The sequence below is a fragment of the Aulostomus chinensis genome, chromosome 10, assembly GCF_037954235.1.
Source record: "Aulostomus chinensis isolate RoL2024-O1b breed Wild chromosome 10, RoL_Achi_v1.0, whole genome shotgun sequence".
NCBI lineage: Eukaryota > Metazoa > Chordata > Actinopteri > Syngnathiformes > Aulostomidae > Aulostomus > Aulostomus chinensis.
The window spans coordinates 19,784,923-19,812,902 of record NC_141329.1 but is presented as its reverse complement, the minus strand read 5'-3'; the positions used below and the strand labels follow the sequence as shown (position 1 = coordinate 19,812,902).

The 27,980-nt window shown below is 42.3% G+C and overlaps 1 protein-coding gene across 2 annotated transcripts in view; it reads left to right on the top strand.

Moving 5' to 3' along the window:
• schip1 (schwannomin interacting protein 1) overlaps positions 1-26,528 on the top strand; it is a 218,425-nt gene extending 191,897 nt beyond the window's left edge. For both annotated transcript variants that reach the window (XM_086216328.1, XM_086216329.1), the window contains exons 10-15: positions 16,697-16,815; positions 18,416-18,533; positions 19,049-19,246; positions 22,803-22,926; positions 24,463-24,556; positions 25,567-26,528. In XM_086216328.1, the coding sequence (XP_086072454.1) occupies positions 16,697-16,815; positions 18,416-18,533; positions 19,049-19,246; positions 22,803-22,926; positions 24,463-24,556; positions 25,567-25,618 (705 nt within the window). In that variant the 3' untranslated portion in view covers positions 25,619-26,528. The remainder of the gene's footprint in view (positions 1-16,696; positions 16,816-18,415; positions 18,534-19,048; positions 19,247-22,802; positions 22,927-24,462; positions 24,557-25,566) is intronic.
• The last annotated feature ends 1,452 nt before the right edge of the window (positions 26,529-27,980 follow it).

Below are 27,980 nucleotides of genomic sequence, written 5' to 3'. Positions count from 1 at the left end.
ATTCCCTGTGACTCGCTCCTCATGACGGACCGTGTCCACACACAAGTGTAAATGTTGGTCACTAAGTCATTTACTCAGTTGGCATTCATATTTGTGACACATTTAAAAATGTGAAAATAAGTAGGCCATTACTACAGCTCGTTCAGTCTTTCCACTACCAACTGCAGACATTCAGTCCTCATTAGAACAACTTCTGGTGGGTGATCATAAAAAACTAGCACACGCACACACACACACACACACACACACACACACACACACACACACACACACACACACACACACTCCCTGGCCTTCCACATCACTTCCTCGCTGTCAGAGCGAGCTCATTACCACCAGAATCCAGCCCTCACACTGAGCCAACCTGCTTTGCTATGCAGTGCTTTTACGCTGGCACAAAATGTCAACTCACTAAAAGCATCTGGGCTGCCGTCTTCCCGCTGGGAGGGGGGGATAGGGAGGCAGAGAGAAAATGAAGGAAGGATGAGGACGAGGGGAGAGAAATAATGAAAAGAAAGCAAATGTAGTTACACTGAAAGGCCAGAGAGAGGAAGGAGGGAGGCTCACACATGGAGAGGCCACGCTGTTTGCCAGAGGGGAGGTGTCTCAGCATGACTGAGCTTCATGTGAGTATTTACCACCTCCAGTATCAATTCCAGCTCTTTCTATAGTTACACAAGAGTGAACCACCCCGTTATTCACTCAGTGATCATTGACTTATGATGAAGTATTCATTATTTCAGTTTGCATCTGTGAGTACACCCACATAGCAGCGTTAAATACACAGAGCCCCACATGAGTGTTGTTTTGATGTGTGGGATGAGAGGAGGAAAAGCAAGGATGAGAGGAGATGCGCTGGTGCTGTGTACACTACAACATTCCTGCGCAGCGTGAGTGACACACATGACAGCAAGTTCCCTTACTCTGTGCATGCATAATTGATATACTACTGTTGAATTTCAGCTAATATTCTCTTTTCTTCACTGCTCACCCCCCCCCTGCAGTTCTCATATTTAACACAACCCTGCTCAGCCCACAAGAACATCTCACAGTGTGGTACAGTGTGTGGGAGGCTTAACTGTGGTCTGCATGCCTGTTAGTCTGCAGCTAATAATCTTTGTTATAAATCATCTCCGTGCTGATTGAGGCCTCTTACACAATCGCGGTTTTGTGTTCTTTCTTCTTGTTTGTTTGGATGGCTGTGTGTGTTTGACAATCAGGGGTTGCACACAAGGCCGTCTGGCTGCTGTCAAGTAGTATTTTTCTCTTCAAGTGTGAATAAAGAGGTTCGGTTTCGGGCTCCACCTGTGCGGTGACTGAGATTGTAACCTTGACAACTGTGTGAAGGTCAGTGGGGGGGGGGGGGTCCTCATCCTGAATACTACCATGGTGATGGAGGGGAGATGGGGTTGCTGTGGATTCTAAAATCAAAGCTCACAGTTGTTGGGCATCAAAAGGGCTATTTTTATCTATGTGAGCACATGTGCATCAGATGGAGAAATCAGTATTTTTCATTTGTATTCAAAACAGAGGGGTGTTGGGATTTAGTGCATATGGATTTGCGAGCCTTTATGCTGCAGTTCACTCACTAACCCCTCTGCGCCTCTAAATGTCAAGGTGTTTGCACAACAAAGTAGCTGAAAGTGACTTCTGACCTCGTTAGCATGCAAAATTCTTTGCCACACTAGCTGAAAAGGTTGCCATTGCACACCGATCCACCAAAACAGTAAAACCACTGACAAGATTTGTACTGAGTATAAAACAACAACCCTGCATTACATCCCCCTTGATGAGGATTATAATGTTCTGCTTGTATTGAATCTGTTTCACCTGCTAATTATTTTAACTGTCATTTTGGAGTCTACTTTTATGTGCTGTTGAACCATGTTGGCATCGACTGTGAGTGGATCCTCATATTTTCTCAGCTTAATTCATAGAAACGGGATGGACAAAATATACAATGATTAAACCCAGAATAGTTCAGTAACACCACAAATAATGAAAGTGACCATTGGAATAAATCAGCTCCTCTCAAACAGACTTAATAATTAAATGAACATTACAGTATTCAACAGGGGAAGTATTGCAGGGGTGTTGCATTATTCTCAATATGAACCAGGGATTTTCATGCTTTGGATAAACAATGCAAATCATGGAGCTATGCAGTGATCCGTGTAAAAGAGGATAATAATGGGGCACAGTCAGCGGTGTGTTGTGCTGAGCACTGTTTGTTGAATTTTCAGTCACAGTTTTGAATCAAAATAATCAAGATCTTTTGAAATTATTTAAGAGATCAGTGTTGTGATTTTTATTTTATTTATTTATTTATTTTACGTAAAGGTGTTCATAGTGCTAAGCTCACAATCCAACGCATTTGCCTCATACCAATGTCAATATTGTCTGTGATGAATTAAGGAGTGATGCCGGCTTAAATACTAGATTGTTGGCTGTGAAAAGTTGCACAGCTATCGTGACCGGCTCCAGTTGCAGCATCGGAAATATTCAAGATTCATCTATTTTCCAGCTGCTGTTACTGGGATAAACAGGCTAATTTCAGCGGGAGTGAGCTGAGCAGTTTGGTCGATTTGTTTTAAAATCCTGTTTTGTTCTTCAAGTGTTAAGAGGAAGTACTTACAAAACAATTTCACATGAACATGACTTGATTTATCATTTGCTAATTGCTATTTTATTTTTAAAATAGTCGAGAGAAAGACTTGGCATTGAGGAAAAAGCGCCATCACCTGTGTGTTTGACTTCACCAGCCCCTTTTTCAATCTAGATCTTTGACATTTCTCATTAAGCTTTATGGTCTTTCCACATCATTAGGAGTCATTTAAAGAGGCCCGCGTTGAAGTTCCAATATAAGAAAAACAGCTTTATCACAGGTCAATGTCATGCACCGGTAATTACAGTCAAGGTTATTGTGACAGGGTACACTCTGTTTCACTCTGCACTAGCTGGGCCCCCACTTGTCAAGACTAAAACCAGAGACAGTGATGTTCAGGGTCTGAGAGCGGGGAGCTCATCGATCCAGATTCAGGTCATTAAACCGGACTGGTCTTATCAGGGAGAGAAGTGTCACCCAACAGACATCAATATTAGATAGAGAGATCTGGCCTGTGGGGAGGGATGAGATAACAAGAGAGACGTGTAGCCTGCCAAAATGGAAAATGAAAACTGAAACATGTGTTGTGATTTAATTGCATCAGGATGTCACATTCTCCTCAATTTTATGCAAAAGAAGGGGAATAAATGCTTCATATTAGAACCTATTTGTTATTTTATTTCTTAATTGTCTCATCGGATGCAAAAACTGAGCTTTACTCTTTTTATATAATTGTAAATTGAATATAATTTGATTTTAATGTGTTGGCAGCCATTCAAAAATGAATGAACTGATTGACTGATTGTGTTAACAACCAATCCAGTGCAGATATGTCAACATGGAGGACACAGAGAAAAGATGGAGGAGACAACACAGACGCGGCATTATAACAGTAAAAGTAGACATCAGGATGGAGGTAAAGATGAAGAGATAGAGAAGGGGGGAGCGATTAGGTGGGTACGTCGGCCTACATGTGGATTATAGGCAGGCCATCTGCCGCTATGGGATTATAATCCCAACAAAGAGACACACACAGTGAAGCAGTGAAGGAAGGTGCCTACTTTTGAATGCAAAGTGAAAGAAACAAATCAGGGACATTTTAACAAAAATTTTTAAAAATGGTGAAACTGGCGATCTTTTTTTATTTTAAATTGAATTACCTGGATGATTAAAGAACGCATTTTAAAATATCACCAAATCTTCAATGCCCTCTTTTTGTTCTTGACAATTTGAGAAACTTGGCACGATACTGACACGTGTGAGGTTTGTCAGTTGTCAAGTTTTTGTTGCAGCATCTGAACTCTCTTAACCATTCATGCTGTGCAGGATTAAGATGAAGGTTAAAGAATGAAAGTCACTCATCTGCCCTTCTTCCTGTCTGGCATGACTCCATATGAAACAGCAGAATGACATTCACGCCGCCCTCACCCTTCTCCCTCCTTTTTCCACCATCCCTTCTCTCTACCGGCCAACTCCGCACACATTCAGTCCATCAGCTCCTCCCCCTTTTCAGTCCAAACCAAACCAGACGTAGAAAGGCAACCCGGAGTCTACTCTGCAGCTTTTCACTGCTCCCCTCCCTCTTTTTTTCCTCTCTCATTCTCACACCCCTCCTCCAGTCTCTCACTCCCCTCCCTCTTTCTGCTCTGGGGAAGCAGCAATCAGACCCTGCCCTTCTCTCTTGACAAACAGACGGATCAGAAAACAAACAGGAAACAGAACTAGTAAGCAGAAGGTGAAGACTGTCAAAGACAGGACAAGGAGTAGAGGAGAAGGTGCTGGTTGATTTCTTGTTTTTTTTTTTAGTTAGATCAAAGACGGGGTGGGATCCCTCCTCTTCTCTTTACTGGAATACCACTGCAGGGCTGGGAATCTTATCCCAGTCCCGCTCCTGTTCTCCCAGTTCAGCCAGCTCTGCTCTAGGATGCTGTGAAGGATGGTCCACCAGGAAAACTGTTCTTACCAGGTCAGATTATCATACATGACATAAATGCTTATTTCTTCCACATATGCTGATGTTGTGCTGTTGACGGTCATGTAGATGTCATATTTTTCTCTTCCTGTCAGTTTATGATGAATCCTTTAATGTCATGTTGAAACTAGGACATCATTGCAGCTCAGGACTCATGTGTCGGTGCTGTTGGAGTATCTCTGTCTTATTTTTTTATGTGATTGTGTTGTGAATCTGATGGCTGTCTGGTTGCTAAGGGAGCACTTGACTCAAGGGAATAATGTCCAACCCCATCCACCCCCCCCCCCCCACACACACACACACACCCCTCCACCTCCTCCATATCCAGCTTCTTCAAACCATGTAAGGAAAAGATGAGGTATGCATGTAACTGCAACTATGTGGTGTCAAACCTGAACTCTGTCTCTATGCAAATGTGTTGTGCGCTGTGAATTTCATGGATTCGTTTAATTCGTTTTTCGGGTGCAGGCAACAAATAGAATTTAAATGCGAGAGTTTGCTCGAAGCGGCGTGCTTGTGTGTTCATTCATGTTTGTGCGTGTGTCTCTGTGTAGAGTGCAGCAGCGTCCCACTTTATCTGGCGAGAAATTGGGAGGAATGAAGCTTTCCGTGATTAAAGAAAGCAAGTACATCACAGCTGTGCATCTAGGTTTCAATAACCTGCTCTGCCAGGGAAGAAGAGAGTCTGCAGTGCAGTTGGAGATGCAGAGCGGGAGAGGTAGATGAAAGGCAAAGAAAAGATGAGCTGAAGATGCCAGGGGAGGAATTGAGGGGGAAAGATGGAGCTTCTTTGATGGGGAGAAGCAAATGCAGAAGCAGGGAGTAAAGTATGAAAAGCGGCAGAGGAAGAGATGAGAGAGAAACATGAGGGACCTCAAGAAATAGATGCCTTTTGGGTGTACTTTGAGTGTTTTGCAACATAAAATATTAAGTCCAAACTCAGTCCTGCAACTATAAGATTTACTTGGAACAGTTTTTAAATAGCAAGAATAATCTATGTATTGCTGTTTCTTGTGTGTGATACTTGAGTGTGTTGGCTGGGGGTCGTCAAACTGGGTCAGCGCTCAACCTTTTTAGCATTGCCAAAATTTATAAAAGCTCATCTTGTTACAAAATTCTCTCAGTGATTAGGTCTGGAAATATAAAATCAGGCCTCTTTAATGTGAGATTTTTGACATTGTCTTACTTGGTCTGCATATTTGTATGTTTATGTCAGAAGGGTGGATTTGTGGTTTGCGCTGGCAAGGGGAGCGGTTGTGTAACAGGATAAGGATTTCCAGCCTTGCGAGATAAAAACTAGATAGGGTGACAGGAAGATGGCAGGATGGAAAAGGACGAACTGGAGATAACCAGAGAGAAAGTGACGCCGAAGGGTTTGTGGATGGCGGGTGAACGGCAGAGATTAAACGTTAACAAGAGAATTATTGACAACGCAGCAAGCACAGGGTGAGATTGAAGTTGTTCAGTGGGCCACTAATCTAGGGAATTAAATATGCAAAAGCAAAAGGAAAAAAAACACGGTGTGGGGGGGGGGGGTTGTGTTGCTACGTGAGATGGTTTTATTTCAAGGATTCAACCAGAAAAGAGACATGGTGCAAATAATAAAAGAATGAGAGTAGGAAGCGGAACACAGGGTTCAGGCTCTGATAACAGCAGTTCTCTAGAGGCCCCTCAATTAGGCTGGTAACCTGGCAACCAACAGAGAGGCAGCACCCCTCTCTCTCTCTCTCTCACACACACACACACACACACACACAAACATATACACAGACAGACACACACACACATACATTGAGTGATGTAAGGACACAAGGGGTGACTGGGGAATGAGCAGAGTAATAGATGAAGAGAATTACATGAGGGGGAACAAGCAAAGAGTTTAATGAATATAAACTGATGGATTGTGACAGGGCAGGGTTTGTCCCTGTGTCCATGTTTGTCTCCTGGGACAGCCTGTGTCATCAATATTGTTATTTTCCTCTGCTTTTATTAGGGTGTGGTTTGAATGATGAAGATTAAGGGGAGAGAAAACAGAAGATGAAAAGAAAAGGAAGCATGGTGAACATCAGTCCTTCCCAGTTCAAAACCAGCTCCCAGTTAATGTCAGAAACCATTATCCAATTAAGTCTCAGACTGAAAAAAACAATAAAGAGACAATTCAACTCACTGTCAATATATATAGATTAAGTACAGATCAACAAAGGGGTCAGAATAAAATGGGCATGATTGGATCACATCCAATTATCTACCGCTGCCGTCTTCATCTCGACGCAACTTTTCATTTCATTAAGTGCCTAAGTGAGCTAAAACCGCACGGTGCCACAGTCAGCGCCAAGGTCTCAATATGTCTTCCTGTTTTCAGATTCTGCTGTGCGTCTATAAATCTGGTACCGTTTTGCTGTCAGCAGCACCGATCCAGACAGGCTGATGGTCAGATTTATTAGTTTACCCTCTGCGTGTCGTCTCAGCAGGGATGTAGACATAAACCCTCACTGTAAACCCTTTTTCTTCCTCTCGTGATCCATACATCAAAAAAGATGTTTTTACAAATAAGTGAGTCCACACAGGTGCGGTGGCCTATGGAATCTGGAGATTTTCAGTAAAACGGAATAAATTGTCCCCACACGGCACAGCTGAGGGCAAACAGTGACACAGAGACGCGGCTTAACTTCATTTGAGGTAAATAGTTTAATAAAATTGTGTGAAGTGAGTACTTCTGAAAAGTAAAAGGTTCGGACAAACAATGTTTCCGTCTTACAGCTATAAACTGAATAATGTCATGACGTTGTAGCTTTGATCTGTATGAATTTTTTGGTATAAAAGACTGTCAGATAATGTATTTATTCATTTATCTTCTGGAGTAAGATGAGCTGCAGCGTCTGTACAGTGTAACAGCATACGAGATGTGACCTGATGAATTATAAATGAGGAATCGCATCACAGCTGTATCTCTGATGAATCGTCGCTGCCATTCGGCACAAAGGAAAAACACATTTTCTCAGTATTTGGTCAAACAAAACATCGGACTTGTTGGCACCACATGAGAAGTTAAGAGAGAGATAAATGTCATATTTATAACTTGTATAAGATGGTGGAGTCATTGACACGAAGACAGGCGCTGCCCTTGTTTTCAAGCTCATAACTGCTCATAATACTGGAACATCAGATGAGTTGACGAGAGAATCAAACATAGATAATTATAATTTGTTATAAAGTTGTTCCAGATAGCGTAAAGGTTAAGAGGTTCAGGCCTCTGTGATGCGGTGTGTGAATCATAGACTATAGGACTACCCGATGGGCTGCCCCGTGCTCCTTTCACAGCCCAATTTGTTTGGAACACAGTGCATTGCTATGGAGAAAGTCTCACCATGTTGCTATGGTAGCAGACCCCATTCTATTCTCTGTCTTTCCAAAATAAGATCTGAGTCTCTTAGCGTTTCTTTCAAATATGTCAATAAGTGAGGTGGGGTGTTACAATCTATGAGCATCAAAAATGAGCAGCGGTCGGCAGAGAGTCATGAACAAGCGTGTGGAGCTGGGGAAAGAAAAGGGGTAGGTGTGTTTGAATCAAACATATGCACACATACATGCGCGCGCACATACACACACACTCACACACACTCACACACACACACACACACACACACACACACACACACACACACACACACACACACACACACACACACAGCGCCATTGGCCTTGGATACCAGGCTCACTGGAAGTGCCAGGAGCCCTCTCTCCCACAGTCACCCTCTGTTCACTTGGAACAACAAGCCATTCTGTGTGTCTATGTGTGTGTGTGTGTGTGTGTGTGTGTGTGTGTGTGTGTGTGTGTGTGTGTGTGTCTGTGTCTGTGTCTGTGTCTGTGTCTGTGTGTCTGTATGTGCGTGCAGGACCTCTAGTCCGCATTGAGACCAAAGACTGATCCTAATGCAGCAAAACAGTACATGAGTTCCTGTTTAAAGTCAGACAGAAGGTGTGGATTGTGGTCAGGTAAAGGTTAGGCATCAGTTGGTTGAGGTCAGGATCAGGGTTAGGTTGAGGGTCGGGGTTAGAGTTAGGTCGTCCATGTACATGGATGTCAGTGGAATGTCCGAACAAGGGTGGCTGCACAAAACTGTGTATGTGTTTCACATAACAGAGCTACATCTTCCCTCCCAACCTCTTATCCCAGTTAAGGCAGCGGTGACTTCACCTTGACTATGAAGTCAGCCTTGGTAATGAAGCAGAGATTCAGCAGCCCCACCCTTCGCAACCGAACAGGCCGCTCTCGCTCACGCTGGGTTTATTGGCTTCAGTGTGTGTGCGTGTGCGTGTGTGTGTTGTCTTTGTTGTCCCCTGCAGCAGAAGTCCAGCAGGGGTGGATTGAGGGGACAGCCCAACAATTCACTGTGCTCCACCCATAATCCCTTGGGATCAACGCTGAATCAAACTCACTTCCTAGTTTTTCCATTTCAACCCCTTTACATGTGTGCGTGTGTGTGTTAGAGAGAGCGAGCGAGAGTATGTGTGTGTGTGTGTGTGTGTGTGTGTGTGTGTGTGTGTTGGAAAATAGCATACATGTTCTCCTGAGCTTTGATGCCGTTGTGCGTTCACTTTATTCCCAATCAGGCTGCATATTTGATGATAGTTCTGTCGTGTTATTCTCATCCTCTCTCAGCAGCATTTCATCAGTATTACTTGCAGTTCTCTTCCCTCTCATCTTTCTCCTCTGATCTATCGTGTACCCCTTTGTCCTTGGCTGGCTCTGTTGCTCCTTATCTGATATCCCCGTCTCCCCGTTAGATCTCTTCACTATTTAGTGTGATTCATCCCCTGAATCAGTGCACAGGTCCCCCATTTATACTTCAAAGAAAGAAACTCTATAGGCGAACTCCCACTTTGATCACAGTGAGGGTTCAGGTTTTGTGGAATTCTTCAAAAGATAGAGATAATTTTCATTTCAACATTGCATCAAGTGTTGTGTGTGTGAACAGTGCCTATACAAGCACGTATAAGTAACCCTGAACAGCGGATGACCTCATCACTGTTGCTCTCATTTCTAATCATCAGAACAATGAATCAAACTACAATTGAGCGCACGTACCGCTGCTAAGGCGACCTCTGCAAAACCTAATATTAATATGTCACCGTTTTTTTCATTTTTGGTACGTTGAAAATAATCTGCCTTAAAATTCAATTGGTTCTTCCTTGGCTCGTACTAGCCCCCCCCCCCCCCCCCCCCGACGAAACTATAGACGATTAACTCACATTTCCAGACTAACTTTTCACAAACAATTGAAGAATAAGCCTAAAAATGAGCAACAATGAATCAATCAAGACAAAAATAATCATTAGTCCGACACCATTGTTCATTCCGCAGAGGCATTAGAGCATGAGAGTGGATGTGATCCCCTGCCGTGGTGATGATGAATTACGAGTTTCTATAAGAATGGTAATGTTTTTATAACTCTTTGTCATTCCTGGAATTTTTTTCTGAGCAGCTCGGTGATGGTTTGTGTGAAGTCATCCTGCTCTTGTAATATAATTCTGCAGCCATATGTGGATTTAATTTTCTGTCTGTCCGGCGATGACAAATATATGAGTCACGGCAGGCTATGATGAGATCATTACAACCCCGTGATGAGCTCTGGTTGAAAAAGTTAAAACAAGGCTCAAGCAATCTCTGCATATGTGGATCGGAGAGTGAGCAGTATGTGGGTGTGTGTGTGGGGGTGTCTTTGTGCCAGACTACTGCTCCATTGTGCTCTGTCAGGGTTTATTTTGCTGGTCAGAGCTGTGGAGCTGCTGGCTTTTGAGTCCAGACGGAGGCTATTTTTACTTCAGCGGCGAGGGATCATAAGACGCCCTCTGTTCCAGGAACATTCATTCCTCCTCAAATATGTACGCTAATTTACATTAATCTCTCTTTCTCAAACACACGGAGAATTGAAAGACATTCTAGAGAAGAGAGATGGCAAGCTGATGTAACAGGAGTTGGGGCATGAGGCACATTGCCATTAAACCCCCCCACGTATGCTGAGGCATTCCCAATGCTGAGGTGTCTCTTTCCAAACTGGTTGCAAGCAGCTGCTGCCCACACGTCAGGGCGTGAAAATGGAAAAAAACACCACAGTGAGTTGTCCCTCTGTATTTGGCCCTCTGCGGCTATGGGAGGCCGTCCTGACCAGAGGGTGGAAGGCAGGGAGGGTCTAAAGGGGCCTTACCTCTGGCCATTGTGCTTTCAGAGTCCAGTGGGAGAGGCAGAACAGCAGAGGAAACCTAGGAAGAGTGCAGGGAAGTAAATGTGTCACAACATGTAAGAGAAGCATGAGGAGAATCGACCGGTAGAGGAGTAGGTCTTGTTTTGGGTGAACCGGCTGGGAAAATGATGCGTACTGACTGGACTCAACCTCATGAGTCAGTCTGGACTGACCTACTGACTGGGGAGTAGAGAGGAATAGACAAGAAGACAGAGAGGGAGGGTGGGAGCGATGAGGGAGGCGCTGGAGAACATGGATGGAAGTGATGGAATGGATGATGTCATCAGGCAGGCGTCCAGCCTCTTCCTCAGTGATGACTACAAAGAGGTAGGAAGGACCAATAAGCTTGTCATTTGGTGTCTTAGGTAAAAACTGGTGCCAAACCAATCATTTTTACGTCAAAACTTCAAGAATACAGTTATCAAAATGCATTTTTAAGGCTAAATTACTTCTTTAAGCAAGGATTTATTGTTTTTAGCAAGTGCTTCTCAAACAAAGTGGAAAAAAGTACATTTTTGAGACTTTATTTAGCCACTGATTTGGCACACACACATGTATGTACTTAGGCTCAAAAGACATAGTGGAAATATTTCTGAAAATGAAAGAGAATGAGCTGCTCATTCATGTGTTTTTATACATTTTGGATGAGAATGGAGGTCAAGTGAATATTTAGCAACCCATTTCTTTGTAGGAATGTTGGATTTTACATTAAATAACAGATTAGTTTGCTATTACCACAGTTTCAGTGGAATTTTTTAGCAAATGTGTTGCTTCAGGTGGCCTACAAGAGTGTGAACACCATCCTTTGAGTGTGTGTGATGTGTTACAATGCACAAAAGTTTGGTTTTAAAGCGCTTAGGTATTCGTGGCAGTGCTATGACCTAATGGAGTGAATAACTGAGCATTTATTCTCAAATCTGCTGGACTCTTTGGAGAAAAAAAATCCTCCACTGAACCTTTTTTCCCACAAAACTGTAGTCTGGCCCTCTCGCAGAGTGAAAGCTCAAATGTCACTTGGAGACCTATTGTCCTGTCTAAACCCACTTCATGCTCCCTAGATCTTCTCCCTCCCTTTGTCATTCTACCGCTATTCTTATTTTTGCCTTTATCTCACCGTCACCAGCCCCCACTTTTTTTTCTACCCCCCACACACACACACACACACAGACACACACACAGACACACAAGCCCTCTACCACTTGCTGAGATGTTTTCCATCTGAGCGACAGGAGCAGCCTTGCACTGACCTGCAGCTGAACTATATGAGAGGTCAGAGGTCAGGTGTCTTATCTGGAGTGGAATGTGACGCTGCCTAGACAGACAGGCCTTAAGTAGCACACAGAAAGGAGAAGGTTCGGTCTTACATACCAGTAGACAAGATTGAGACTGTGTAAATTAAATATTCTGTATATGGGGATGTGAATGACAGGTTTTTGCCAGTCACCATGTTGGTGCCAATGAGTTGAACTAAAAAAAAATTGACAGGCCAATAAATTTAAACATTACTCACACATTGAGGCACAGGTTTAATGTGAAATCGGTAATACCTGTAATAGTAGGGCAGGTGATATCGGGGGGAAAAAACAGGAAAATGGCGAGTAAGTAGAGTAGATATACAGCACTGAAACAAATCTTTTAATTTCCACTGTGGTTTTCTCAAAGGCAGCTTTGACAGAACCAGAAAATGCTGTTTTTATTTTGAAGGCACAATCCCTGTACTGAAAATGATACATGCTGGGGCAAAAATAAAAAAATATTTCCCAGCTGTAACCATCAAGATGTTGTAAATCTGCTGTTCAGTCAACAAATTGTCATATCTCATCCATACACTGAGAAATATCAGCCAAAAAAAAGATACAGACATATCTGCAAGGGCATGTGATGTGAACTGATACAGCAACAGTCCAAACACGCTCATGTAGACGAGACACAGTGACCTCGCGTGTGTTTATAAAGCTGTGAGCGCAGCAGCAGCTCTATGTCAGGTCTGGAAAACATTTCAGAGGGTTGAGGCTGTCCCTGGTTGGATTCTCAACACCACACACTGATAGCCAAAACAGCTACAGACACACACACACACACATACACATTTAGGACAACCATGCCTTTAATAATAATTTTTTGGAAAAAAAACTGTCTGAACTGCTGATCTTGCCAAACACAAGACCTGTTATTTGCGAGCGTGTGTGTGTGTGTGTGTGTGTGTGTGTGTGTGTGTGTGTGTGTGTGTGTGTGTGTGTGTGTGTGTGTGTGTGTGAAACAGTGGGTTCTTGTCTCCAACCAGGGAGTGAGGTCTCTGTCAGTGAAAAGCCTTCATTGTGCAAAGAGAGGGAGAGGGAGAGAGTGCTTTTTTTTGAGAATTGAGAGGAAAGAGAAGAAAGGTGAGAGATATATTAATAAATAAGGGGGTAACACATTTGAATGCCCCTCCTCTCCTTTACATTTAGATACAGAGGCTAAAAAAAAATGAGATTGAAATTGAAAAACAAAGGACAAAAACCCTCAGGCGTATAGAGCGACACACATTCATTTGCTACTCAGATCCTAAACAATTTCTGGCCAGGAAAAGCGGGAGGAGGGAGGATGCTTTGTGTTAGCATTGATAATTAAATTAATCTCCTGCCTCTAATGTAGATATCAAGGCAAGATTTTGGGGTCCAAAACAAGCATCCATTACGAGTGCTAAATCACCCTCCAGATGAATGGTTGCAGTGCCGAGTCGAGGTGAAAACATCTTCATCAGTGAGCATTTATTTCAGCTGAGGAAATTGCTTAGTGAATTTGAGGGAAAACACAAATTAGCCCAATTGTGTTCCAATTTAATTTGGACAGCGGGGCTTGTGGTGCTCAAGGCCAGGAAATAAAGGAGGGTGGTTAGGACTGTCACTCAGTCTCTCTCTCTCTCTCTCTCTCTCTCTCTCGCTCGCTTTCTCTCTTTCTCCCCCCCACCACCACATGCACATTGAAATGTTGATGTGATGGATCGTAGCAATTTTCCATGTCATCATCTTGTGGGAAAAGGCACACAAAACACTTCGCCATCAGAGGATTTCTGCAAATGTTCCACCAAGAATGGAAAAATGAATGAGGAAAAATTACGGCCACAATTTGGAACAGAAGGTCTTGGCATGAGATTGTGAGATTATCAGCCAGGAGTGAAGTCGAAAATTAATTCCTTGACATACAAAAAAGAGACAATTACTATTAATTTGATTGATTCCTGAGTGAAAATTTAATAGATTTACTTCATCTAGAAGAGGGGGGGCTCGCGTAGAAAAAGAGTCAGCGGCACGTGTTTTACCTCCCGTTCACACCTCCACTCCTCAGTGCTGTATTCCTCACCTTCGTTGATGGTTTATGAGACTGTGATCATGTTCGGATTAGCGCACACACACATACACACAGCCCACCCAGACACACACAGCATGCTGTTTAACAGATGTTCATACAAAGACAGGAAGTTTTGTTGTCAGGCATGTGTGACATACATTTACCACCTCCTGCTTGCTTACTTGCTGTTGACCAAGGACGAGTGGAAGGTAACGTTGTGTGTCAGTGTGAATTCCTTTGTCCGATGTAGAGCTGAAACAAGCAGTTGTAGACTGACTTGGAAACTATTTCTTGGACAGATTAAGCCAGTTTCTTCAAGGTTTCTACAAATGGTTGGTCGAAGGAGGTCAAAAAGTATCAGAGCAGCTTGCTTTTGTGTTTTCACTCATTGAGACATTTTTACCGAAAACGATAAACAGGATAAGTCAAGGAGTTAATTGGCGGGTTAACTGATGATGAAAATAGTCATCTGATGTAGCAGTTAGCAACCAAATGAATGAGTGAATTGATGCATTTCATGAAAATAGTATAAACGAAGAAGCTCATCTTCAACATCATTGCTGTTGGGTATTATTCATCAGATCTCTCTCAAAAATAATTTCTGAAATATTTGAGATGCTGTTTTATTTGCCATTTGTAAAGCAGTAAATCTCTTATGTTGGTCAAACGAAACCGGCGGTAGTTCATGAAATATTTCTGTTCATAAATTCATTGCAATATCTGCTGTTATTTTGTTGTGCTTTGTTTAAATAGCTGTCATCTCTGAACAATGATGAGCAAAATAGTACAAAAAAAAAAGTATAAAATATAATATAAAAAGTAAAAGTATTCCCAGGTTTTATTGTGACATGATGCTTCTGTTAACTATTTTAAATTCTACTTTAAAGTTTATGGCTTTACTGTTTTATTACACAGTACTGAAAGCAACATATCGTTCCCTGAAGAGCTCCTTCTGGCCTCATAAGAGGAACAAACATTTAACAGTAAGCATTTAAGAGTGATGTCATAAATGTGTTTGACCTGCACTGTAGGGTGAATCTGTGAAGCACTGATGAACTGAGCCTCTCAAGTGTGTTCCATCTTGACTCCACAGGTTATCTGTCTTACACACACGCACAGACACACACACACACACACACACACACACACACACACACACACACACACACACACACACACACACACAAAAGAGCGGTGCCAGGTCCGCTCCCCTGCGTGCCAGTGAGAGTGCTGGCAGTGCCAAGTGCGTCTGGTGGGCTCTTGTGTGGAGTGGGATTATGTTAATTTGTCCTTGGTGGAGACGCTCTCGCCAACGCCTGCACACGATTGTCAGGAGAAACAGACAGACAGAGGGAGGGAGGGAAAGGAGGGAGAGGATGAGTTGAGAAAATGTGTGGGAGAAAGGTACAGGTGTGATGAGGCATTTTGGAGACGAGAGAACGGAATGAACTGAACTGAACTGAACAGAGATGTCGTGATGAAGAGAAGTGGAGGTGGAAATGAGGAGAAAAGGGGAAAATGATGGAAAGAGTGTTGGACAAATGATATATGAGGCTAAAACAGGAGAATAGAATAGAATGTGTGGAAATACAGAGACAGTGTTGAGGGGAAGAATCTTTTTCTTGTCATTTATTTTTATTTAATAGCAAAGGTAAAACTACTTTAAAGCTAATTCAAATTCTTGTCACATGGATTACATGTATTGTTTTTTTTCTGCTTTGGTGCTTCATAATACCGATTCCTAAATTCAAGGCAAATTTCAAGGTACTTTAACTGTGATTCTGTCTTTCAAGTGTCGTGAATTCTGTTTCGGAGGAAAGCAGTTGCGCTGCATGGGCTACATTTTAGCGAAAACTGTCTGACAGGCTAAAAGCCTCTTGCACAAACAACAGAAGTTAATTTTAAAACCATCAAGCTATCAACAGAAAAGTGTGTGTAGAAGCAGCAAGTCACTCTTCTTTGGATTTCAGTTGGGTGCATTTGTTTGTTAACAGCAATGATGATGATGGTGTGTGTGTGTGTGTGTGTGTGTGTGTGTGTGTGTGTGCGCGCGCGCTCACATGTGGGTGCGTGTGTGCTGCCAAGGCTGAAGTAAGTGTGAAAGAGAGCGATTGTTGCAGGTTTAGATCTTAACTGTGGGAGTGGGGCATGCATTTTGATATCTGAGAAAACAGCACCACCTACCTGTGACAAGTGGCAACAACAACATGTCTTCATCCCTATTATTTAAACTTTATTTTCAGTGGCTCAACTGACTCCACACTTTGTATGAGTTCGTTAAGATGACACTGAACCACTTACTGCAAATTAAGATGAGGCTGCTGCTATGAATATATTTGCACCCATGATTTGTTCCACCAGAAAGACCTCCACCTAACATTGCTTCTTTCTGTGCATGCAACCAGTCATGTGGAGGGAAAAGGGTGTCAAGACATACCAGGGAACTATATATAAGATTTATGCACATGTGACAACAGGCATCCAACCTTTTCCATCAAAAACAAAATTAAATGTAATCTCGTTTTCGTTTCTTATCTGTTTCAGGCCCAAAAGAATGAGAGGGAGTCTATCAGGCAGAAGTTGGCCCTGGGCAGTTTCTTCGACGATGGACCAGGCATCTACACCAGCTGCAGCAAGAGTGGCAAACCCAGCCTGTCATCACGGTAACATCATTGTTCTCAGTTCTTTCTTGACCAGTAAACACTTGACTTCAGATTTAAAGTTTCTAATGTTTTCTTTTGTCTCATTATACCCTCCTACATAAAAGGGAATTTAAATGTTAAAGGTCATACATTTTTTCATACTGAGCTGGATTTGTCAAGTCCAAAGGCCTGAGAGTCCAGATTTCCTGTAATGGAGTGAAAGACAGAAAGGTTGAGAGGAAGAAAGAAAGACAAGAAGTCAGTTTGTGCAGCGTGAATGAACCAGACACAATGTTGTTGCTCTCACTTCCTGAAAGACACCTACGCATGCACTCTGCGCCACTATTGCCACCTCCTACACTGTACCGTACTGGAAGTAGAAATCCTGTAAATACTCCATTGTACTTCAGAATCCTGTGATTTGAATCATGTGGATTTTTCCAATAATGTTGCAACAGGGTGACCACTGAGTGTCACTGAAAGAGACTTTGATGATAATGGTGATGATGATGGACGGTCAGACGGTAGTTCAGATTTTTTTTATGCAAATATTTTATTTGATAAGAGAGCCAATATCCTTTTTTATGCGAATCGCTAACAGATACACAGTTCTGTTTGTTTTTTAAATGATCATGAGCGAGACGCGCATTTTAACAGATGAAAAATAAACTTGTCAGAACTCTCTGATGTTCAAATGATCATCAAATCAGGATTTCTTTACAACCCCAAACGTTAAGAGGCATATTTGTACTCTAGGTTTTTGTATACTAATCTGCTGGTATTTCATTAAAATGAATCTATCTGCAAAACGCTCTCATCAGGTGACATATCAGCAGGACCTTTCACCTTATTTCTTCGAGTAAACAGTTAACTTGAGGTCACTTGGAGAACAACTCAATATGGCGTCCAAATCGATTCCAGAATCTATTAAACTTAAATTCTTCAATCAAAATCCAACCACAACTTTATGACTCACAAGACAAATCAATTCAGGTAATCACATTAACTTAGTGGTGGAAATAATTAGCTTAAAAATTTTTTTTAAAAAGTTCCTAAGTTTGAGTTCCAGGGAGCTTCATGAAGCCGCCTCTCGTGAAAACAGAAATCGACTGCTCAAGTCCTATTTTAATCTGGAGTGATTGGATCCGTGCTGGGTGATCAATCAACTCTGTTTGTAATTACTGCATTGAATAAGCAGATTATTGATCCACATTCAGAGCTGAATCTACAACCAGTGTTATTCTGCTCCTCTGTGACACTCAACACCCCCACCAGTCCCGGGCATATTGGATCAGACCTACCAGAGGCATCGTAGATCGATGCTTATCGAAGACAAGAGGGGAGATGATTAAAAACACAAGCCCCCTCCTTGATTCTCTCCTCACCCCACGTTTAGCTGTGGTGAGGAAGGCGGCAAGTTCATGTATGGGATGGATTTACATTAGATCCTAATGAGGCAAAGCACTTTGTTGAACTTGTCGTAGGTCATTTGGTTTAGCAGCTTTGCTGTCTGTTTTGGCTCTGATCTGAGTTGTGCACGGCAGCTCGCTGTCTCCACTCTTACCTGTTAAGGCTGATATTAACGGGTCCCTGTCTCTCTCCATAACTGTCTCTCCCGCAGGCTGCAGAGCGGGATGAACCTACAGATCTGTTTTGTCAATGACAGCGGCAGCGACAAGGACAGTGATGCAGATGACAGCAAGACAGAGACTAGTCTGGACACACCCCTGTCCCCCATGGTACACACCGATGGACACTTTCATGTCCAAGAGTTTCTACAGAGTCTTGAATATCTGAGGTGTTAAAGATGTGACCGAGCAGAACAAACCTGATGTGTGAAACAGGAAAGGTATTCATTATGAATTAGCAGCTTTACGAGTGTCTCTGCTCACGTAGTCTGGCCTGTTAACCAATTCACGGGCAGCAAATGAGAGATGAATTGGAGTACGCTCACTATGGCCATGGATGAATGGCCACATTAACCTCCTGTCAGCCTGAGACACATTTCAGAGGGAGGGGGGGATATCTTCACTCTCTTCACATCTCTGTTGATGTGCAGTGACATTCTAGCTTCAATATGAACTCTACCAAAATGCCAAAGATATAATCAGTAATCCTCTAACCAGGTCTCTTATCTTTCCTTTTCCACCTCATTTTTCTTCACTTCCACCATGTCCCCTCCATTGTGTTCATCCCCCGTCGTGTTTCCTTCCACCCATTCTTCTTGCCTTTTTGTCCCTCGTCCACCACGCAGTCCAAGCAGAGTTCGTCCTACTCTGACAGAGACACCACAGAGGATGACTCAGAGTCTCTGGAGGACATGGACTTCCTGAGTCGACAGAAGAAGCTGCAGGCTGAGGCGAAGCTAGCCCTGGCAATGGCCAAGCCCATGGCTAAGATGCAGGTGGAGGTGGAGAAACAGAACCGCAAAAAGTCACCCGTGGCCGACCTGGTCAGTAGCATATTTACACTGTAATGTTTCAACGTTTTAACTGGGTCAGTGGTCACATGATTCCTCATAGATAAGGTTAGCATGCAACCACTTAAACAAAACAGACACTGGAGATCTGCTGAAATGTGGAAGATGTTATTGCGAAAACACAGACATATTAATACTTGGTCATAAAATTACTTGTACATGAAAAGGGTTTTACTCTCATGGAAATACCCTCAAGATGTCTTATGCTACCTTTTACTTCACTATTATATATTAGGTTATAATGTGGGCCATCACAAGTTGATAACAAACACCCGCAACTCATGTCACAGGGCCAAAAAAAAAACCCTTTTGGGACAAGTATCTGATGAAATTACATTAATGAAACTATTAAGGTACTAAAACTGCATAAATTGTCCTTGGCAGAGAGTATTCTGAAATGTGAGAGAAAAAGGCAAAATTGCCATGCTATTTTAAAATATAACTCAAAACATTCTCCAAAAAAAAAAACAACTGAAAAATGACCGCCAGCCTGACAAATTCACATCGAAATGATTATTGTGCAGCACTTTGTGGTCAACACCAGTCCCTCACTTGTATATAGAAAACATTCATCATTCATAATCCTCTGATTAAACTCAAGATGATCCTTCTTTTTTCAAAAATGAGATTTGTTGTAGACAAATGGTTTTCACTATGGTATCATAATCCCTGCCATCAGTGACTAACCCTTTTCCACTAGTTTAGAATTTTTATTAACTGAATTCAACGACAGTAAAACCCTAACCTTGCTGTTCCTCTCTTCTGTACATAGCAGTAAAACAGTTTCTCTGTCCCAAATGCGCCCTAGTTTGAGCCACTCTCCAAATTCTTTCAGCCTCGGCTTCCGCCTCAGCAAAGACGCTCTTGTCCATATCACTTCTTTGGGAAAAGTACGTCATGTGATCCATTAGTCGGAGTTTATTTGAGTATGTGTCTCATCATGTGTCTGTAACACATACTTTGGAAACTTAACAGGCATGAAGTATGTGGAGATGGTGTCACATGAAGCCTCCCGCAAAACACATGCACGCATACACACGCAAACACGTCACACCTCCTCTGCCCCCATTTAGAGGAAGGAAGATGATGACTACTCTGTTCATCATTATTTCATCTGTTTAGTTTTGCCTCACTGCCACATCAGGAGCACACACACATGTTAACACAGACACACACACACACTCACCGCTGTCAGGCTGACACACACTATATTTCCACACGGACTTGCCGGCGGAATCGCTTTACTTATTCAGAGAAGTGAAGGGCAGCTGGACCGGGTCCATCTATAATTCATACAGCGGAAAAGCATTGACTGGTGTGTTTAGGAATGTAGCAGTGCTCAGCAGTCAGAAAACATCACTGTCATATCCGCACTGAACACCCAATGAATATTAAGAGGAATTAGGGCTACAGCTGCCCACAATATCCACAACTCCAAACCCTTAATAAACTCCAGAAGGGTACGTGTGCTAAATGCTTCCTCTAGAACAATGACTCCCATATAGAGGGGGCTAGCAGTTCGTTTAGTTCTGTTCCAACGGGGCAAAAGCACAGGAACTCATGCAGAACAGTCAGCCTGCATCCAAATGTCTGTCTGTCTGTGTACTGGGAGGATGGGTTCTCCAAAATATGTACAAACAGAAACATGAGAGAGACAGAAAGAAGGAGGGTGATATGTTTTAATTCTCAGTTTCATTCATTGAGTTTGTCGTTGAGTCATTGACTGTGGTTGATTTCTTGCAACACTTAGAGAGAACTGTATTCTTGACATGAGCAGTGATGGACAGAAACTCAGATAGGTCAGCAGAGTGAGTCAGGATTACCACTTTGCTATAATCTTCCCCATCACCCACTCATGATTTTTTTTTTTTTTGACACAGCTTCTGTTTATCTCTATATGTCACGCGCTGGAAATTGAAACTGACACACGGTGAGGCCAGTGCCACTTTGAAAGTGAAAGAGGGGTGAGAAAGTAGTATGGGATAATCGCCCTTGTATATAAATACTTTCAGCGTGGCACATGCAACAACAGGAAGCGTTCTCTCACCTGCTGTTCGACACAGTTTGAGATGATAGGGGGAGGGCGGGACAGCGCTGATGGAAAGAAAGAGAAAGAATGCAGACAGCTTGGATGGCGATGTTAGGTGTGGGGAAAGTCTGGTGAATATTAAGCAGCGGTTCAAGGTGTGCCTGAAAACACACAATGATTTTACCGCCAGTTAACTGAAGAGAGTCAGCAATCGTACAACACATATCAATTCATACACAGCTCCATGGAAGAAATTATAATATTCTGCACAACAAGGTTAGGTTAGATACTTACAGCTTTGATATGAAAGGCAAAGAGTCTTATCAGGTGCACGGTAGATATGAAATACAGAAAGAGAAGGTCCCAGAATTTCAGGACTCCAGGACACTCCAGGAAGTGGGTGCTTTTTATTTTCATCTGTATGGAAATGACATCAAGTCTCTTACCTCGTTGCCACTGAAATCCGATTACTGTATTCCAGTTTATAGGTGGGGGGGGGGGGGGATCACTACTGGCCTCTAGTGGTGAGTTGACATGGTCACTGAGTTCATGTTCACGTGGAAGTCTTTCTTTTATGTGTTATTTGTGATCCAACAGCACTTTTTAATGTGTGGTGTAAAGTACATATATCAGTTTAATGAATATGTTTAATTTTATTGCTCTTATTCTGATCTTCATTCATGTCAACTTGATTTCAGATTAAGGGAACCAGCACACAATTACTATTCTTTAAAAAAAAAAAAAAAAAAAAAAAGATGATGTAAAAGCTTTATCAGTTGAAGCTGTTTCCTGTTTAGCCATTTATCAGCCAGTTCTTAATTCCTTGGGGACTGAAGATGGAAAAACATGAACAGATGACCATTTAAATACAATTGCTTTCAATTCATGTCACAATATTTTAGCTTTAGTGTGTCTCCTTAAAACTAGAAATGAGAGCAATTTGAATTTATTTATATAGCACTCTAAACAACAATTGATCCAAAGTGTTCTATAGCGCGCACACACACACACACACACACACACACACACACACACACACACGTTTAGAGAGAGAGAGAGAAAAGAAATCGAAGAAGAGATCAGATCAAAATGGGAGTAGAAACAGAATACTGAAAATACTCAAATAAAATGGGAGTTGTAGTAAAAGTACAAGGTGACCCACAAAGACTGTAGTTGACACACCTCAGCTGGTTACAGTAGAAGCAGTTAAAATATAGAACACAGAATATTTTATGATAATTAGAGAAGAGAGAAGAAGTTGTCCCCCTAACACTTTGTCCTGGAACTCTGGGCTCTTTTCACAAGTTTTGCTGCTTTGTTTTGGATGTTATATTTATGTCTGTATCCTCGTTCAAAATCTGCTTTGAGAAAACGCCACATCTATGATAACGTGTTCTATCGTGTGTGTGTGTGTGTGCGTGTGTGTGTGTGTGTGTGTGTGTGTGTGTGTGTGTGCGCGCGTGTGTGTGTGTGTGCGTGCGTGTGTGTGTGTTTCTGCAGCTCCCACACATGCCTCACATCAGCGAGTGTCTAATGAAAAGAAGCCTAAAGCCCACCGACTTAAGAGACATGACTCTGGGGCAACTCCAAGTTATAGTCAATGATCTGCACTCCCAGATTGAAAGTGAGTTGACTGCACACACACACACACACACACACACACACACACACACACACATATACTTACACACATACTTGACCTCTACTTTCATTTGCAGAAATGAGCAAGTAAGCAGTTGGGGAAACACATAAATGCACACACTGACTTTGCCCCAGTCAGTGGATGTGAAAGTACTTATATGTTAGTCAGTTCAAAGAAGTGCACCAGTGAATAGCTCCCCCTGAGCATTTACTGTTACCGTACTGCATGCATCATCGATCCTTGTACTCTGCCATGAATAATCTCTCATCTGACGTGGAACAGCTTCAAAAGTCCCCACCAGTCCCAAAACATCAGCCAGTTTGTACCTTCAAAGCAGATTTTCCCTTCAAACTGTCTTTTTTTTTCTTCTTTTATTGGTGCTTCATGTTTTCTGGCAAAGCAGAGGGAACAATAGTTGCAGAACATGTGATTTGAAAACAACCACTGCTCTTTTTTTCTTTTTTTCTCATGTAAGGAATTTTCAAAAAACCATGATGAGAATTTTTAGGTATTTAATGTTAATTCCACAATGAGGTAGGTTCATTTATTATCAAATTCTGTGGCGTTTCCATCCATATGTCGTCGTCATCGTCATCATCGTCCTCCTCTTATCCGGTTGGTCCGGGTTGCGGGGGCAGCAGCCTCAGCAAGGAAGCCCAGACTGTCCTCTCCCCAGCCACCTCCACCAGCTCTTCTGGAGGAATCCCAAGGCGTTCCCAGGCCAGCCAGGAGATATAATCCCTCCAGCGTGTCCTGGGTCAGCCCCAACGCCTCCTCCTGGTCAGACATGTCCAAAAAAAACTCCCGAGGGAGGCGTCCAGGAGGCATCCTCACCAGATGCCCGAAACACCTCAACTGACTCGTCTCGACATGGAGGAGCAGCGGCTCTACTCTAAGCCCCTCCCGAATGACTGAGCTTCTCACCCTATCGCTAAGGGAGAGCCCAGCCACCCTGTGGAGGAAACTCATTTCAGCCGCTTGTATTCCCATTCTTGTTCTTACGGTCATTACCCAGAACGCATGACGATAGGTGAGGGTTGGAACATAGATTGACCAGTATGTCGAGAGCTTCTCCTTTTGGCTAAGCTCCCTCTTCACCATAACAGACTGGTTTAGCGCCCACATCGCTGCAAACACCGCCCCAATCCACCTGACAATCTCCCGCTCCATCCTACCTTGTGAACAAGATCCCGAGATACTTAGACTCCTCCACCTGAGGCAGGATAGGAAAACCACACTGCTCCTCCTCGATCTGAGGTTCGAGTATCAACTTGACCCTCCTCTCCAGTACCCTGGTAGAGACCTTTCCAGGGAGGCGGAGGAGTGTGATCCCCCGATAGTTGGAACACACCATCCATATACCAACTTAACAAAATGTTTCTATTTTTTAATTTTATCATGAAATAATTCATTTAATAATAACTTTAAATGGTCTCTCAAATCCAAAATGTGCTGGTAGCGAGACCTCTGTCGCCTGACAGCTTTTTCATTGTATTCATGTTCTGTGTCTGACTTCAGGTCTGAATGAAGAGTTAGTACAGCTGCTGGTGATCCGAGATGAGTTACACATGGAGCAGGATGCCATGCTGGTGGACATAGAGGACCTCACCAGGTGATGAAACACGTCCCAGCAAATTAACCTTTTTTTTCCAATAAGAGTCCAGAAGTGTAGAAAACGCTTCTTTTGAAGTTTTACTACAGTTTTGGTTCGTCTCTGAGTACTTCTCATGCTTGTTAGTTTCACAAACAAATTCTCTATTTTCAAATACGTTTTCATAAAATTGTTGTAACAGAAGCCAAACGTGCTGTATGTTATAAACATATTCAAATGAACCTGAAGGTACACTGAAGAAAGAAAAAGATGGACATGTGCAGAAGATACATGCCCAAATATGGACTTTCCCCATCGTATTTCCTGACATTGGACAACCTGAGCACCTATTAGACCAGGCCACAGTGACACAGGTTTTGATTTCTCTCTCTATGACTAAATTGACGGTTTAAAAAAAAAGTTTAAGAAAACAATTTACAACAAATAAGTCCTAAGCTGATGAAGCACTGAACAATAATGATTAATGGAAGGAGTAATAAATGGAGCGTGTTTATTGTGACAGCAAACTTCTAACAGTGTTGCTCAAGCAGGTGTACAGATACTATTGGTTTAATCCACCTTTTACGCCTCGTACCATATCATTTGTATTCACTGAAATATACATTATTATTATTAATATACATTTCATGAACATCAGGGCAAGGGTGAGTCATTCATGCAGAGGATGCGGGTATAATATTTCTGTATTGTATTTAATTGCCCCAGAGGCGTGTGAATAAAGGTTTTGGTTCTGATCTTCAGGTTTTTCAGAGGTTAAATGAAATTAAATTATTGTTTTTTTTTAGCTGCAGGTTTAGCGCGCTTCTGAATGTTTATGGCTGCAGAATGGTCCAGTGGGATTAAAGTACACCTCGCGTTTATGATAATAATGGCGGGGCAAGGTGCAGAGGGTTAAACGCTATTTGATAAACGGACAGTGCTGGTCAGTAGGGCCACTTCAATGGGGCTGCAGGTGATTTAGTTTGTTAGAATATCACTAAATGACTGCATGTCTTGTCTCTTCTCTCTAGGCATGCTGAGAGCCAGCAGAAACATTTGGCTGAGAGGACCCTATCCAAATAAGATCCAATCCCAAATCCACCCCGCCCCCCTCTATCAACTAAGCCCCCTCACCCCCCACCCCAACCACTCTGAACCAGACTGCCCCAGTCCCCATCTGCCCTGTTTCAATCCAAATCCTGCCCGCTTGTACCAAGTACTTTGCTCCTCGCTGCTTCCCCGTTCCACCGTCTCTACCCGTCTGTCCGACCCGCTGATCTCAGTGGTAGCAGCAGCACAGAAGAAGCCCTACCCCCCCACCCCCACCCCCCACTTTCATTTGCTTCTGTGGTTTTATCCCAGCGCTAAGGACAGAGGAGCACTTCCTACTTCCTGGGAGAAGAGCAAACTGATTGTGTATTGTCATGGATTCTGTCCCCCAGCTTCCTGTGCAGTGATCGGCCTTGCTTTGCTATCGTTTCTTTTTAACTTTCTACAATCGCCACTAAATTATAACTGTCAAATGCAAAGATTGTGGGGAAAAAATAATAGTAAAAAAAAAAAAACTTTAGTAGAAAGTCAGTCATGAGAAAAAAGAAACATTGTATAAAAATTAAAAAAAAATTGAAAAAAACATGGAAAATAAGCTTCTTCAGACCATTTTAAGTTGGACGGTAATTTTAAAGTATTTCAAAGTCGACCTGTTTTTATTCTGCACAAAATGGTAGTTTTCAACTGAGAAATGTTTATTTGAAGGTGCTAAAAGAGTGTAAAGGAAACATGCCTGCCTTGTAGTGGAGTCGTAGCTTTTGGTAATACGTTCACTCTAATTGCTCTTCAACATTTTGTGAATGTTGATTTTCTGACACGAGTCATTTGAAATGAATAAGTGTGTTAATATCGTTTTCATCCTATTGTATTCAGAAACTTTATTTGAGGGAAGAAATGTTTATGTACAGATATGTAAAATAAAGAATAAACTTTGTTTCATACATTGTTGCGCGGCACATTGAATTTGTGAACTGTGGTGTGTGTGTGTGTGTGTGTGTGTGTGTGTGTGTGTGTGTGTGTGCTTCCTGTTTTGTGTTAGCGGTGAGGACAACCACGCGTAGCATGTGTCAACAGTGCGTTTCGGTCTTGCCTCATTACAACGTCTCACTCTCACCCGTTCTATAGGAAGAATTACATGAGCCGGACAGCCCCTTAAAGTCACAGTTAGGATTTTTTTTTTCTTTCGTATTCTTTGATGGACAGTGAATTATGAGTGGTGGTTCAAATTCCCATCCTGGAAGAAAAATTCTACATGACCTTAATACTTTAGTTATGAATGCAATGTGTTTTTGTTGTGGTTGTTGTTGTTTTCTCCTTCTTTCTTTGACATTTCTCCTCAAAAGTCCTCTGCCTCTCTCCCGGCTCGTGCAGCGGGTCGCACTTCTGAGGAGTGATGCTGAGTTTCACTTGTCTACGGCTGCGCTGCGGTGAAGCCTGCCAAAGGCCAGGAAACTCCTGTGGAGCGCTCGCTCTCCGCTACAGTTTCAGAGTGCACTTCCTGTCCAAAGTCACCCGAATGCAACTGCTAAGAGTTAAGAAAAGACCCTGGACGTAAATGTCGTTAAGAAGGACTTTACATAGACGTGTGAGAAAATAGTGCAGACACTTGAGTTTGTTTTCCAACATGGGAATCACATTATTGAAGTTTCTCTAAACTCTGCAGTGAAGTGAAGGAAGAATGAAAAAAACAATAGAACCTACAAAAGGAATTAGACACAATTAAATGAAGTGTCAACACGCAATATGAAATATATAGTTTTAATGAGTATTCATATGCTTTGGGTAAATGTAAAACTTGTAAAATTCCTGGAAGTAAATATTTTATCAGTAAAATTTACTAAAAGCATCTCAAATACTAGTTATTTTGATGAGATGTTGTTGTTTTACATTGTTTCAGCTACTTAACCCCAGGAAAAGTTTCATCCCAGGAAAACAACATTTCAAAAAGTCATCTGTATAATTATATTATTGACTTATTTCTGATGTTACATTCAAGCAGAATTCTAATATTGTAGATGGACAATTTTTAACAGCCCTTTGTGTTTAAAACGGCACTTTTTTATCGACTTGTCAAAAAGTTTTCAAACTAACATTTGTGAAGTAAGAAGTTATACTGGAGTAATGGAGTAGAAAATAAATACAAGAAATGTAGGAAGCAGGATGTCTTCAAATTAAATGACGCGAATAAATGTGGTGTCTATCTGCTTGGTCTGGTTTCAGCCACCAAATGGCTTTTGTGGAAGGGTTAGTTTTACTTACGTCACTCCCATGAAATATTTAGGCTGATATAGTCCTTACAGTATGCAGCACATGTATATATTCACTTGGATTTGTCTACATTGCACGGAAACCTGAACCCAGATTTCTTTTACCGAGATGTTACATTGACATGTAT